The sequence below is a fragment of the Aethalodelphis obliquidens genome, unplaced genomic scaffold, assembly GCF_003676395.1.
Source record: "Aethalodelphis obliquidens isolate GAN/ISIS:26980383/991018 unplaced genomic scaffold, ASM367639v1 scaffold12, whole genome shotgun sequence".
NCBI lineage: Eukaryota > Metazoa > Chordata > Mammalia > Artiodactyla > Delphinidae > Aethalodelphis > Aethalodelphis obliquidens.
In genome coordinates, this window is record NW_020837956.1 from 32577367 (window position 1) to 32594012 (window position 16646).

The 16646-nt window shown below is 39.8% G+C and overlaps 1 protein-coding gene across 1 annotated transcript in view; it reads left to right on the forward strand.

The window, feature by feature from the left end:
- Positions 1-16646, forward strand: part of NBAS (NBAS subunit of NRZ tethering complex) — a 287599-nt gene that overhangs the window by 216431 nt on the left and 54522 nt on the right. The window contains exons 36-37 of the mRNA XM_027113927.1: positions 3226-3428; positions 5544-5633. Of these exons, the coding sequence (XP_026969728.1) occupies positions 3226-3428; positions 5544-5633 (293 nt within the window). The remainder of the gene's footprint in view (positions 1-3225; positions 3429-5543; positions 5634-16646) is intronic.

Consider the following 16646-nt stretch of genomic DNA (forward strand, 5'->3'; position numbering starts at 1 on the left):
GTGTGTGTGTGTGTGTGTATATATATATATATACACACACACACACACACTCACACGTGTGTGTGTGTGTGTGTGTGTGTGTGTGTATCCTTTTTTCAGATTCTTTTCCATTATAGCTTATTATAGGACACTGACTATAGTTGCCTGTGCTATATAGTAGGTCCTTGTTATTGATCTGTTTTATACATAGTAGTGTGTATATGTTAATCTTAAACTCCTAATTTATTCCCCCCACCTCCAAATCTTCCAGATAATGGTCTTAAATCTTTATCCTTTAACCTCTTCATTATCTCTTGATTGTCAATTCAGTTTTCGCTTCTTTAAAAAGGATTTTAGGCCACTTAACACAATTGATAACTTGGGGAGGAAGGACGTGAGGAGGTGAGAGGGGTGGGAGAAGGGGGGCCAGGATGGGTGCCTGGGGTGAGAAAGTGGTTGCTGAAGCTGAGAAATGATGAAGACTGTGGTTCTCCAGCTCTCCTTCTAGCTGGTAGATGTTTTGCTGTCCAGTTGAATAGTGATATATTTTTTCCCCCTAAACTTCAGAAAAATTCAGAAATAGCCATCCATGCCTGCTTCAACAGTTTTTTTTTTTTTAAATTATATGTACTCATCCTGTTTTTATGTTGCATTTCCCAGTATAACTTCATTATTGATATGACTTTTTTGGCTAATAAAGTTGTTCCTAGTTGGTTTCTTGTTGAGACCCTGATGGTGTCTCAGAAAGCACCCCATGAGAGTCAGGAGCCCCTGCCATGATGAGGTTTGGGGACCAGGGTGTTGGGACTATATGAGGAAACCCTCTGTAGCCTTTGGAGCTTTTCTTCTGTATTGTCACAGTCATGGAAATTTTAATATTCTTTTCCATAACTTAAAAGTTGATAAATCAATAAGTAAATGATCTTCATCTAGGTGAAAACAGCGTTTAGGTATATAAAAAAAAATTCCATTTGCCCTTTAATGCTATGGTGAATGAACCTGTAAGTGGCCACTAACCTCCTCTTTTATTTTTCTTAAACCTTACAAGTTTATTGAATTGTATTCTTGGTTTGTAAAAAATATTCCTGACCAGAAAGATCAGTCAGTGGAGAGGAGTCCAGATAATGAACAAATGGGAGACTTCAAAATATGTATGAGACACAGAAATGTAAGCCCCTCGTGCAAAAGATAATGGGAAGAGTTCAAAAGTCTGCTAGCACTTTTATTTCATTCTGTACTTTACAGCGCCTGTTAGGCTATCTAATGAATAATATTAAATAACGGTATGAGCAATATAGAAGCCTTTGCAGGGAGCAGAGTGGCTTTACCAATCTTGATTTTATCCTGTTGATACCTACAGTTCTATAATCAATAATTATAAGAACTAGGGTAAAATTTGGATCTTCAGGTAAAAGTGATTTATACTCGCTGGTATAAAACTTTTAAAATATGTATTCATTTTTCTAATCAAGTATTCTCTATTCATATCTGGAGAACTGTCATTACTCTCCTTGGAATAAGTATTGTCTTTCAGTGGCGAGAGTAGTGTATGTGGGGCCAAGGGGGTTATTAACAAAATCAGCCGCTTGCTTCAGCTGGATTTAAAGGGACCAAATAGCTACTTGCCGATGTTAGACCGTGGATGGTCTAATAGGAGCCTCTTCTGATTCCTAAATTGAACATTATATGATTTTGTTAAGGCGCCTTTCAGAGCAAATGCTGGAAGTAACTTCAGCCTCATATATTTGTCCCTTTTAAGTTCAGGCCTTGATTTTAACCTCTTTATATATACTGCATGAAAGACCATCTTATATACTCAAGAAGGTTAGTGCAATTTCAATTACAGGCCATAGGGGCCTCAGTTTCCCCTTGTCTCAGTAGGGATACTAGTAACTGCCCTGCCTAACTCACAGTCTTTTTTTTTTTTTTAATAGAAAGTTTAGAAAACAATGGGGAGAATAGTGACATGAAATCTCAAGTGCCCAGCTCCCAGCTTCCACAATTATCAAAATGTGACCAATCTTATTTGACCCCTACCCCACCTACCCTTACTACGCTCCTGTGGACCATTTTAAAGAAAAACCCAGTCATCTTTTCATTTGATCCACAAATCCTTCCATATCTATTTCTAAAAGATACGTTTAAACTTAACCACTACAGCATTACCAGTAAAAAAGGTAATAGTAATTCTTCAATATCATCAAATTTCCAGTTAATGTTTAGATTTCCACATGGTTGTTTTGAAAGACAAAGCAGTTATACTGAGAATTACTTGTGAAAGTTGGAAAGTGTTATTAACATCAAGTGGCCATATTTGGTACGCTGAACAATGGTAGCTGATGTCCTGTTAAGTTATTTGTTGTCATGTTAGTTTGTACGGTATTATCAAAGAGGGGCAGGCAGTGTGGAGTGGGAGAGTGCAGTGAGGAAAGTAGAATCTCGGATTCTAATCCTAAGATCCATTAACGGCTGGCCGTGTGACTTTGGACACGTTACTTAACATCTTTGGTCTTCTATTTCCCTTTTGGTAAAGTGGAGCTAATTAAAAAACTCCTTGTGGGATAATGATAAACATTAAATTAGATGACATATGTACAATACCTGGGTTTACATAGTTGATGCTTAATAGATTATAACTATCATGTGGTTATAGCACAATAATAGTAATAGAGAAATTTGCCCTTAATGAGCATTACTTTGTGCCTAACGTTGTGCTAAAGGACTGATTTTTTTTTTTTTTTTTTTTTTGCGGTACGCGGGCCTCTCACCGCTGTGGCCTCTCCCGTTGCGGAGCACAGGCTCCGGACGCGCAGGCTCAGCAGCCATGGCTCACGGGCCCAGCCGCTCCGCGGCATGTGGGATCCTCCCAGACCGGGTCATGAACCCACGTCCCCTGCATCGGCAGGCGGGCTCTCAGCCACTGTGCCACCAGGGAAGCCCAAGGACTGATTTTTATATTATTTAATGTTTATGACATCCTCTGTTCATAAGAAGTGATTGTCCTCATCCTCGTTTTATAGATACTGGAAAGTTGAGATCACAATGGCTTACTAATTAAAGCGAGGATTGCACTCAAGCCTGGGTGGCCCTGGAGACCAAGCTCTTAACAACCCCTGCGTATTCCTCCATGTGGTGTTTGTGGTCATAGCGTATTTGGTTTGAGAGCTTCTAAGTATATTTCACTCTGTCCATGTAGACATGTAATTCCTAGTTGATATTTACATGTTGAATTCCCTATGTTTGCAGGAAACGCTGCAGAAATATAGTTACCTCTATGATCTGTCTCGATCAGAAAAAGGGAAAGTTCAGGATCAAGCCGTGGCCATGTGTTTAGACGGTCAGCCTCTAAGAATGATTCAACAGCTGCTAGAGGTGGCCGTTGGCCCTCTTGACATCTCACCTAAGGATATAGTACACGGTGCAATAACGAAAATCATCTCTGCGTTGAGGTAAGCTATAAAACAGTCATTGAGGAGAACCTGAGCTGATACTTTGCCAGTAATGTGCTTGTTTCACGGTTGTTAGAAAGGTAAAATACTATCATGTATGTAGGAGCATTTTATAAAGTATGATGTACTTCATAAAAAGTGAGAGATTATGATTAGACTTCTCAGTCTCATGTCTTAAAATATCTTGTGAATGGAGAACCATGGCAGTGTTCTGTCATTGGTCCTGTGTGTAACATGTCAAGAAGCTAGCTAACTTCTGGGTAGACCCTCTCTCACACCCAGATAATTCTTGAAATAAGGGAAAGGCCAAAATGGCATGTGAAGCAGGTCGCTAAGTGTCAGACTGTCATGTGACTTCAGCATGGATTTTTCAGAGTTTGTCTCTTCTAATTCCCCTTCTTTGTAGCAGTGGGAAACCAGTTCCCAGAAGTTTGTTTTGAAGTACACAAGGCAAGGTTATTCATATGCTGAAGAAGTTGGACATGTGTTAAGTATCTTAGGACATTATTTACCTGCAATTAATGGCATAAAACTGACAATTGAGAAATTCTAGCTTTCTGTCGATAGGCTGGTACCTTTGTAGGAATACATCCAAGGGGATTAGGAAAAAGGGAAAGTTGAGCTTAGAAAATAGTGAGGCATCAAGTGCTTTCTGTGAATAATGCAATTAGCCTAAGAGATTTAGTTGTGTTTAAATTATTCTTCTTTTAAGCATTCTTTGTAATTCTGTGTTGCTCTTGAGGAACTTTTTGATTAAATGCGTGTCAGTTTTCAGCAGCTGAACTGAAATCAAATGAGGCTTCATCAGTTTAATTACCCAGCTTCATCCGGTTTTCACCTTAATGCTCTGAGGTATCTGGTAATTTTATATACAGGGAGAGAAATGAAATAGTGTAACACTTTTTAGAAATCGCAAATATGAAATGAATAAAGCTTTATTCTATTACGAGCTTATGTTTTGGTGGTGGTTGTGATTATAAGAGCCACTTTCCTCTTTCAAATGATGACAGATAATTGTTTACCATGTTTTATACCTTTTTGATTCAGTTATCTTTTATTATTTCTTAAATCAAGGCTTAGATGAAGCTCACAAAAATAAAAATTTGAAAAATTACTGCCTTGAATATAATTTAGTTTATTTTTCAAAAATTGTACATTTTCATATAATTAAAATATGATATATTTTTATGTTTATAAAATTCTGACATAAATTATACTCCTTTCTTTTTCCCTGTGCCCAGTTCTACTACTGAAGATTTTGTTCTGATCTAATAAATGTTAGACTTAGTGTACAGGAGACATTCAATAAAAATGAGTTAAATCTTTCAGTAGTGGGGGGAAGGGGAACTTCAGTTCACCTACCTCTTTTTCAAAGGAAAACAAATTGCTATTGACTATGTCTATAACATTTACGTTTTAGAAAGTTAGTGAAATTTAGTAGGCATAAAATGACAAAGGGATGAACATACAGCAGCAGTTGGTTTAAATCATCTAACAAACTATTCAAAAACTCATCTAAAACTTCTCTTTCCTCTGTTACATTTTCAGAATTCAGTAGAGTTCCAGACATACGCATTTGTAGAATGGGCATAATAGGGCCTGTCTCACGGGCTGTTGAGATTATTAACTGTCAGGGTGTATGTGAAGCACTTAGCAGTGCCTGCTACCTAGTAAGTACCATGTAAACATTAGTGTTTTGAAAAAAAGGCCAGCTAGAGAATTTAGATTATTATATACTTAATGCTTAAAATAGCTCTTATTTTTAATGCCCATTGAGTATATCTTTGAATTTTTGGATGACAGAAGGCAAGTAGATTTTCTTACTCTGTCTTTTTCCTTCTTTTTTTCCCCTTTTCCTCTACTCTCTTGGTAGGAAAACAAGCCTGTATTAGACTGTGAGCTCTTTAAGGGCAGAGGTTTCATCTCCACATCCTTAGCACACAGTATAGGGCTTGGTACCCTTGTGGGCTGCATATACCACGAACGGCTATGAGCTGGCGGTATATGCTGTGCCGAGATCCAGCTGGATTCATCCGAGTGTAAATGTCCACTTGTTTCTGAGGCTTGAGCCATCCTGTTCTGATTCCGTTCCTCTCTCTGTCTCTCCCTTCGCAGCGGAGGCAGTGCTGACCTCGGGGGGCCGGCGGACCCTCTCCGCGTCCTGGAAGGGGTTGTTGCAGCCGTCCACGCCAGTGTCGACAAAGGGTAAGGCTGGAGCAGTTTGTGGGTCTCACTGAATGGCGTTCCTCGGAGTCCTAGGATTACTTTTAATATCCATGTTTATGAAGCTTCTGTGACTAAGCATCTTTTCTAGGCGGTTCTGAAGGAAGAGCTGAGGAATTTCTGGAGATGCGTTTTCCCAGCTGTACTCTTAGCCCATCAGCTCCAACAGGACCCTCTCCTTCTCTCCTGGGCCTTGCTGGCCTCAGAGAGTGTGGTCTCTTCCCACCTCCTTCTGAGGGTGGCCAGGGAGAGGAACCTGCTCTGCTTCTTAGGAGAGCAGGGGTTTACATCTTCAGGAGGTTAACTGTACTGATTAAGTATGGAAACTCCTAGAGTGTATATGTTATTTTTGAAAACCTTTATATATGTTAAATCTGTGCTGTCTGAGGACTGAGAGTGTAGAGGCTTTATAAGTCTAGGAATGTGTGTGTCTCCAAACCATCTTAAGAAAGAATCTTTCATTCAGGTGCACTGGTAGCAGTAGTAGGAATAACAACAACAGCAGAATGACAGTTATGTATTTCCCAGAGTTGACGAAGATCTTTCCTATGTCTGATATCCATGGCAACCCTGTAAGGCCTCACCCCAATTTTCTTTGATACAATAATAATGAAGTGTATTTGAGAAACCCCCTAATAGTTCATTCAGTAATATTGTTTTTATTTGCATATTGCCTTCCAGTTATTGTTCAGGTACAGATACATCTTTACACGATTTCGATCAAAATGTATGAACACTTCTCTCTTCTGTTTTAGTTACTTGCTATTGGAACTCTTTCCATTGATCTTTGTAGATTTAGTGGTTATGATTTTTGACGCCTGCATATGTGGTTGCCATTCTCAGATGAGGAGAGAAAGTCTGGGAGAGAGGAGTTGACTTGCCCAGAGTCAGAGGCCTAGGAAATAGAGCCAGGAGTCCAGTCTGTCCCTGCGTCATAATTTAGGGCTCAGATACCTTTATAGAATGTCTCCACGCATCGCTTTGGGCCCGCGGTTTGAGTGAAAGAACATAGGATAAGCCATATGGCTGGGTCTGGCAAACATGGCCAGCAGGGCCCTCGACTTACTGTGCCTTTTACTTTGCACGTTTTCTCTAAACTCCCTCGCTTGTGGGTCTTTAAATGGTAAGGAAGCCACAGCTGTGGCTAACATGGGCTTCTTCTTCTAAAAAGAAATGTCACTGTTCTGCACGTTTAGTGTGTGTCATGTTCCGTGCTCAGTCATGAACAGTTAGTTCTGGGTAGGAGGAGCTCAGAGTCTTACAGGGGAGACCAGCTTGCCTGGGGCTCCCAGTTACCACGCAACAGAGTGGTCAGCGCTGTGCAGAAAGCAAGGTGGAGGGAGTGGCTTATTCTGCCCGGGGAAGTTAGGGCACGATCCACACGGGGCGGCATTGGAGCTGGTCTGTGACATCTGAGTCTGCGAGAAGGAGGAGGTGTGGTCCAGGCAGGGACACTGCTTCAACAGGGCAGGTGCAGCAGATAGCAGGATGGGCAGAGATGCTGCGTGGGAAACCCTCAGGCACTCTCTAGAGGGTCCATTGAGCGGCTGCTGTTCCAGTCACAGCCCATCAGTCAGTTCTCAGCTCACTGCTCCCCTGTGAGCTGTCGCACAGTGGCTGTCAGGTACCCGGACCCGGACCCAGGCCTCACGTGATGAGAGGGATCTCCACAGGCACTGCTTTAAGCCCCTTCCAGTGGGGTCTCTCAGTCTCGTCCCACTGGGAACATCTCAAAAAATTAGAAGGCAGTGTTTTTCTTAGTGAATTTCCAGCCAGATATACAGAAGAATCCAACTTGGGTCACTTGAATACAGCCTTTTTTTAAACTTCAATTTCCAAAGAGGAAGACATTGGGGAATGGAGAATCAGAACAAGATCTTACTTTTCATCCCAGAGACACAGAATAACAAAGGCTCCCTAACAACAAAAAAAAACTTAAGTGAACTTTTTTTTTTTCCGCTTAAAAAAGAAAAAGAGGAAGACAGACAAAGTCATAACTTTTATTCCTGGCAAGTGTTCTGTGAATGTGGACAGTTAAACCTGACACCCTTGGCTTCAGTTCTCCTCCCTGAGAGCGTGTCCACCAGAGTCACAGGGGGGAGTCGCTCTGTCTTTTCTAGGTAGTTCCCGGGGAGCGGGGTCTTCAGAGTGACATGGGGATTTAAACTCTTTTAAAGTAATGCTCCAGGACTGGCAGATACAAACTATTATATGTAAAATAGGTAAACAATAAGGTCCTACTGTGTATAGCACAGGGAACTATATTCAATACCCTGTGATAAATCATAATGAAAAAGAATCTGAAAAACAACATATGACTGTATGTATAACTGAATCATTTTTCTGTACACCTGAAACTAACACAACATTGTAAATCAACTGTACTTCAATTAAAAAAATCAAATAAATAAAGATAGAGTAATGCTCTTGGGTCACTTGCTTGTTACTTGGTCTGACATGACTGACTAACCCTCTAGGAGGCCACGCCAGGCGTGTATGCCCCTAACCCTCCCTCAGTCCCAGCCCTGTAATGTGAACACGCATTGCCCACTATGGCATCTGTTTAAACGGCAAATCATCTCTCTTCATATACATTGTCAGCTGTCACAAACACACATGCGCGCGCGCGCGCGCACACACACACACACACACACACACACACATATATGCATGTGCTCTTAGGTGAGGCATACACCATCCCATAATATTCCTGGCAGAGAGATTGAAAAGTCAGAATTATGGTGTGTGTATTAATGGGTACCACCAAGAGTTCAGTCTTGTGTTTAATTTTTAGACAGTTTATGCCTTCATCAGCATGTCCTCCTTTGACTTTTTATATTGGTACAGATATCATCTACCTTTTAACTGCAGCTCCCGCCTCTCCCGTGAAGCCCCCTTTCCCTCTTCTTCTACCTGTGCTAAGGGTAAACGACGTAAAACCACAGCACCCAGGCAGGTACCAGTGGAGCCAGCAGCCACCTGTCCAGGCAGACGTCCTTTTAAGTTTAGCCACATTCTTGCTTCTAGATATCAGGGTTAAGTCTTCTAGGGATTTGAAATAGTGTCAAAAACCTTTTTTTTTTAATATATATCTTTATGGAGTATAATTGCTTTACAATGTTGTCTTACTTTATGCTGTATAACAAAGTGAATCAGCTATACATAAACATATATCCCCATATCCCCTCCCTCTTGTGTCCCCCTCCCACCACTCTAGGTGGTCACAAAGCACCGAGCTGATCTCCCTGTGCTATGCAGCTGCTTCCCGCTAGCTAGCTATTCTACATTTGGTAGTGTATATATGTCCATGCCACTCTCTCACTTTGTCCCAGCTTACCCTTCCCCCTCCCCGTGTCCTCAAGTCCATTCTCTACATCTGCATCTTTATTCCTGTCCTGCCCCTAGGTCCATCAGAACCTTTTTTTTTTTAGATTCCATATATATGCATTAGCATACAGTATTTTTCTTTTTCTGACTTACTTCACTCTGTATGACAGACTCTAGGTCCCTCCACCTCACTACAAATAACTCAATTTCGTTTCTTTTTATGGCTGAGTAATATTCCATTGTATATATGTGCCACATCTTCTTTATCCATTCATCTGTCGATGGACACTTAGATTGCTTCCATGTCCTGGTTATTGTAAATACTGCTGCAATGAACATTGTGGTACATGACTCTTCTTGAATTATGGTTTTCTCAGGGTATATGCCCAGTAGTGGGATTGCTGGGTCAAATGGTAGTTCTATTTTTAGTTTTTCAAGGAACCTCCATACTGTTCTCCATAGTAGCTGTATCAATTTACATTCCCACCAACAGTGCAGGAGGGTTCCCTTTTCTCCATACCCTCTCCAGCATTTGTTGTTTGTAGATTTTTTGATGATGCCCGTTCTAACGTGTATGAGGTGATACCTCACTGCAGTTTTGCTTTGCATTTCTCTAATATTTAGTGATGATGAGCAGCTTTTCATGTGCCTCTTGGCCATCTGTATGTCTTCTTTAGAGAAATGTCTGTTTAGGTCTTCTGCCCATTTCTGGATTGGGTTGTTTGTTTTTTTGATATTGAGCTACATGAGCTGCTTTTATATTTTGGAGATCAATCCTTTGTCAGCTGCTTCATTTGCAAATATTTTCTCCCAATCTGAGGGTTGTCTTTTCGTTATGTTTATGGTTTCCTTTGCTGTGAAAAGCTTTTAAGTTTCACTGGGTCCCATTTGTTTTTATTTTTATTTCCATTTCTCTAGGAGGTGGGTCAAAAAGAATCTTGCTGTGGTTTATGTCATAGAGTGTTCTGCCTATGTTTTCCTCTGAGAGTTTTATAGTGTCTGGCCTTACATTTAGGTCTTTAATCCATTTTGAGTTTATTTTTGTGTATGGTGTTAGGGAATGTTCTAATTTTATTCTTTTACATGTAGCTGTCCTGTTTTCCAGCAGCACTTATTGAAGAGGCTATCTTTTCTCCATTGTATATTCTTGCCTCCTTTATCAAAGATAGGGTGACCATAGGTGTGTGGGTTTATCTCTGGACTTTCTATCCTGTTCCATTGATCTATAATTCTGTTTTTGTGTCAGTGCCATACTGTCTTGATTACTGTAGCCTTGTAGTATAGTCTGAAGTCAGGGAGCCCGATTCCTCCAGCTCTGTTTTTCTTTCTCAAGATTGCTTTGGCTATTTGGGGTCTTTTGTGTTTCCATACAAATTGTGAAGTTGTTTTGTTCTAGTTCTGTGAAAAAAGCCATTGGTACTTTGATAGGGATTGCATTGAATCTGTTGATTGCTTTGGGTAGTATAATCATTTTCACAGTGTTGATTCTTCCAGTCCAAGAACATGGTATATCTCTCCATCTATTTGTATCATCTTTAATTTCTTTCATCAGTGTCTTATAGTTTTCTGCATACAGGTCTTTTGTCTCCTTAGGTAGGTTTATTACTAGACATTTTATTCTTTTTGTTGCAATGATAAATGAGAGTGTTTCCTTAATTTCCCTTTCAGATTTTTCATCATTAGTGTATAGGAATGCAAGAGATTTCTGTGCATTAATTTTGTATCCTGCTACTCTACCAAATTCATTGATTAGCTCTAGTAGTTTTCTGGTAGTATCTTTAGGATTCTCTATGTATAGTATCATGTCATCTGCAAACAGTGACAGTTTTACTTCTTACTTATTGATTTGGGTTCCTTTTATTTCTTTTTCTTCTCTGATTGCTGTGGCTAAACTTCCAAAACTATGTTGAATAATAGTGGTGAGAGTGGGCAGCCTTGTCTTTTTCCTGATCTGAGAGGAAATGGTTTCAGTTTTTCACCACTGAGAACGATGTTGGCTGTGGGTTTGTCATACATGACGTTTATTATGTTGACGTAGGCTCACTCTATGCCTACTTTCTAAAAAGTTTTTATCATAAATGGGTGTTGAATTTTGTTGAAAGTTTTTTCTGCATCTACTGAGATGATCATAGGGTTTTTCTCCTTCAATTGGTTAATATGGTGTATCACATTGATTGATTTGTGTATATTGAAGAATCCTTGCATTCCTGTGATAAACCCCACTTGATGATGGTGTATGATCCTTTTAAGTGCTATGTTGGATTCTGTTTGCTAATATTTTGTTGAGGATATTTGCGTCTATGTTCATCAGTGATATAGGCCTGTAGTTTTCTTTCTTTGTGACATCTTTGTCTGGTTTTGGTATCAGGGTGATGGTGGCCTCGTAGAATGATTTTTGGAGTGTTCCTCCCTCTGCTATATTTTGGAAGAGTTTGAGAAGGATAGGTGTTAGCTCTTCTCTAAATGTTTGATAGAATTCGCCTGTGAAGCCATCTGGTCCTGGGCTTTTGTTTGTTGGAAGACTTTTAATCACAGTCTCAATTTCAGTGCTTGTGATTGATCTGTTTATATTTTCTATTTCTTCCTGGTTCACTGTCAGAAAGTTGTGCTTTTCTAAGAATTTGTCCATTTCTTCCTGGTTGTCCCATTTTATTGGCATATAGTTGCTTGTAGTAATCTCTTATCATCCTTTGTATTTCTGCAATGTTAGTTGTTCTCCTTTTTCGTTTCTAATTCTATTGATTTTCTTCTCCCTTTTTTTCTTGATGAGTCTGGCTAATGGGTTATCAATTTTGTGTATCTTCTCAAAGAACCGGATTTTAGTTTTATTGATCTTTGCTATCGTGTCCTTCATTTCTTTTTCATTTTTTTGATCTGATCTTTATGATTTCTTTCTTTCTGCTAACTTTGGGTTTTTTGTTCTTCTTTCTCTAATTGCTTTAGGTGTAAGGTTAGGTTGTTTATTTGAGATGCTTCTTGTCTCTTGAGGTAGGATTGTATTGCTATAAACTTCCCTCTTAGAACTACTTTTGCTGCATCCCATAGGTTTTGGGTTGTCGTGTCTCCATTGTCTTTTTTCTAAGTATGTTTTGATTTCCTCTTTGATTTCTTCAGTGATCTCTTGGTTATTTAGTAGTGTGTTGTTTAGCCTCCACGTGTTTGTATTTTTTACAGTTTTTTTCCTGTAATTGATATCTAGTCTCATAGTGTTGTGGTCAGAAAAGATACTTGATACTATTTCAATTTTCTTAAATTTACCAAGGCTTGATTTGTGACCCAAGATATGATCTATCCTGGAGAATGTTCCATGAGCACTTTAGAAGAAAGTGTATTCTCTTGTTTTGGGATGGAGTGTCCTGTAAATATAAATTAAGTCCATCTTATTTAATGAAACATTTAAAGCTTTTGTTTCCTTATTTATTTTCATTTTGGTTGATCTGTCCATTGGTGAAACTGGGGTGTTAAAGTCCCCTACTATTATTGTGCTACTATCGATTTCCCCTTTTATGGCTGTTAGCATGTGCCTTATGTATTGAGGTGCTCCTATGTTGGGTGCATAAATATTTACAATTGTTATATCTTCTTCTTGGATTGATCCCTTGATCATTATGTAGTGTCCTTCTTTGTCTCCTGTAATAGTCTTTATTTTAAAGTCTATTTTGTCTGATATGAGACTTGCTACTCCAGCTTTCTTTTGATTTCCATTTGTATGGAATATCTTTTTCCATCCCCTCACTTTCAGTCTGTATGTGTCCCTAGGTCTGAAGTGGGTCTCTTCTAGACAGCATATATATATGGCTATTGTTTTTGTGTCCATTCAGCCAGTCTCTGTCTTTTGGTTGGAGCATTTAATCCATTTACATTTAGGGTAATTATCAATATGTATGTTCCTATTACTATTTTTTTAATTATTTTGGGTTTTTTTTAACATCTTTATTGGAGTATAATTGCTTTACAATGGTGTGTTAGTTTCTGCTTTATAACAGTGAATCAGCTATACATATACATATATCCCCATATCTCCTCCCTCTTGTTTTCATAGGTCTTTTCCTTCTCTTGTGTTTCCTGCCTAGAGAAGTTCCTTTAGCATTTGTTGTAGACCTGGTTTGATGGTGCTGAAGTCTCTTAGCTTTCGCTTGTCTGTAAAGCTTTTGATTTCTCTGTCGAATCTGAATGAGATCCTTGCTGGGTAGAGTAATCTTGGTTGTAGGTTCTTCCCTTTCATCACTTTAAATATGTCCTATCACTCTCTTCTGGCTTGCAGATTTTCTCCTGAAAGATCAACTGTTAACCTTATGGGGATTCCCTTGTATATTATTTGTTGCTTTTCCCTTGCTGCTTTTAATATCTTTTATTTGTATTTAATTTTTGATAGTTTGATTAATATGTGTCTTGGCGTGTTTCTCCTTGCATTTATCCTGTATGGGACTTCTCTGCGCCTCCTGAACTTGACTGACTATTTCCTTTCCCATGTTAGGGAAGTTTTCAATTATAATCTCTTCAAATATTTTCTCAGAACCTTTCTTTTTTTCTTCTTCTTCTGGGACCCCTATAATTCGAATGTTGGTACGTTTAATATTGTCCCAGAGGTCTCTGAGACTGTCCTTAATTCTTTTCATTCTCTTTTCTTTATTCTGCTCTGCGGTAGTTATTTCCACTATTTTGTCTTCCAGGTCACTTATCCGTTCTTCTGCCTCAGTTATTCTGCTATTGATTCCTTCTAGAGAATTTTTAATTTCATTTACTGGGTTGTTCATCATTGTTTGTTTGTTCTTTAGTTCTTCTGGGTCCTTGTTAAACGTTTCTTGTATTTTCTCCGTTCTATTTCCAAGATTTTGGATCCTCTTTACTATCATTACTCTGAATTCTTTTTCAGGTGGACTGCCTATCTCCTCTTCCTTTATTTGGTCTGGTGGGTTTTTACCTTGCTCCTTCATCTGCTGCATATTTCTCTGTCTTCTCATTTTGTTTAACTTTCTGTGTTTGGGCTCTCCTTTCCACAGGCTGCAGGTTCATAGTTTCCATTGGTTTTGGTGTCTGCCCCCAGTGGGTGAGGTTGGTTCAGTGGCTTTTGTAGTCTTCCTGGTTGAGGGGACTGGTGCCTGTGGGTGGGGCTGGATCTTGTGTTTCTGGTGGGCAGGACCGCATCCGGTGGTGTGTTTTGGGGTGTCTGTGACCTTATTATGATTTTAGGCAGCCTCTCTGCTAATGGGTGGGGTTGTGTTCCTGTCTTGCTAGTTGTTTGGCATCGTAGGGCGTCCAGCACTGGAATTTGCTGGCCGTTGAGTGGAGCTGGGTCTTAGTGTTGAGACGGAGATCTCTGGGAGAGCTCTCGACGATTGATATTACGTGGGGCCGGGTGGTCTCTGGTGGTCCAGTGTCCTGAATTTGGCTCTCCCACCTCAGAGGCTGAGGCCTGACACCCGGCCGGAGCACCAAGACCCTGTCAGCCACCTGGCAAAATTTCCCCCATGGATCACAAACTTCATATATACCACATGTCTTCTAATACAGCTGCTCGACTGGTCTTTTTCCACGTCTAGATCAGCATCCTGCTTCTTCAGAAAACTGTGCTGCACTCAGACTCCGGAGCTCATTCACATGGTTCTCTCCCCGCCCTCCTCTGGCGCCGCCAAACCTGGGCCGAAGCTGCTCTTTCCTGGTGGGCCCGGGAGCCAGTAGGCCTTCTGAGAGTGCCCTCAGGGTGGCGCGTCCACTCTGACATGTTGGCTTCCAAATGGAAAAACCCTTTCTTTGTGTGTATAAAGGTGGCCTTCGAGGTCCAGGTTTCAGGGAACTGGCCCGCGGTCCCCAGGACGGTCGCGGCTTTGGCCAGTGGGGCCCCTCCAGAGCCTGCAGCCTCAGTGAGGCCGCCCTCCCCTGGGGCTCCAGGGCAGCTCCGTGGCAGTGGAGGGGAGAGACCCTGAGCCAGGAGTTCCAGCTCTGCCAAAACGCGGGCTCCATTTTGTCAAAAACCTTTAAAAAAAAAAAATTATCTTTTTGAAGTATAATTAATTTACAATGTTGTCTTTCTGGTGTACAGCAAAGTGATTCAGATATATATATATATATATATATATATATATATATATATATATATATTCTTTTTCATATTCTTTTCCATTATGGTCTATTACAGGATATTAGATATAGTTCCCTGTGCTATACAGTAGGACCTGTTTTTATCCATTCTATATATAATTGTTTGCGTCTGCTAATCCCAAACTCCCCATCCATCCCTCCCCCACCCCACTCCCACGTGGGAACCACTAGTCTGTCCTCTGTGTCTGTGAGTCTGTTTCTGACAAAAACCTTTTATAACATCTACAGTTAAAGATGAGAGTACGATCATTATTCAGAGGCTTGTGCCTATTAAATTTATTTTATGAGCGTGTGTGTTTTCTCCCATTACAGATGTACCTCAGGGATATTGAGAGTTTGGTTCCAGACCACACAATAAAGTGAATATCACAATAAAGCAAGTCACACAAATTTTTTTGGTTTTTCAGTGTATATAAAAGTTATGTTTATACTGTACTGTCGTCTATTAATTGTACAGAAAAAGCATTGTGTCTAAAAAAAATTCTGCATACCTTAATTAAAAAATACTTTATTGCTAAAAAATGCCAAAACAATTACAGTAGGAACATCAAAGATCACTGATCACAGATCACCATAACAAATATAATAATAATGAAAAAGTTTCAAATATTGTGAGAATTACCAAAATGTGATACAGAGACATGAATTGAGCAAATGCTTTTGGAAAAATGGCATCAGTAGACTTGCTCAATGCAGGGTGGCCACCAATTTGTTAAAAAAAAGACAGTGTCTAAAGTGCGATAAAGTGAAGTGTGATAAGGTGAGGTGTGCCTGTATTTATGTATATCTGTAACATCATATTTTGAGAGTATATTTTAAATTTCTAGTTTGTGTTAAGGATTAGTTTATTAGTTTGCCTAGGGAAAAAAATGTTTCAAAAAATTCAACAGCTAAAATTATAATGTTCTAAAATAATATACCCACTAAACCAGGAACTAAGAAAATACCTTGATGCGGTTTAAAACCAAAAATCTAATGAACATCCATTACTTATTCTCATTTAACAACTCACTCAGTTCTCAGAACCACCCTATCATATTACTATTATTGTCATCTCCATTTTACAGATGAGGGAATGAAGGTCAGACAGGTTTTGTAGATTGTCTGGGGTCGCCCAGATAAAGACATGTTGTGAATTACTCTTACCGTATCTCGTCTTTTTCTGACATTAAAGAGTCTGCAATGGACTGTTAAGGCAGTGCTTCTCAAACGTCCTTCTGCTTAGGAATTGCCCAGGGATCTTATTAAAATACAAATTTTACTTGGGTAGGTGTAGGTAGCGCCTGAGATTCTGCGTTTCCAACCAGCTCCCAAGTGCCCCTTAGTCCATAGACTGAACTTCGCAAGGTCTTAAGGCATTACTTTCCTCCATTTTCTCACCGCTTCCACCTCCTTCTTTCTGCCTTGGCCTTATTTCCTTTTCTACTCCCTGCCTTCATATACCTTTAAAAAATTTCCTAACAGAAATGACCCACAAGTGTGAACCAGTATATTAGTGATTCTCAAAAGGATGTACAGAAGTAAATCCACTCAGAGAACAGATAATTAATGAGGAATTCCTCTGTG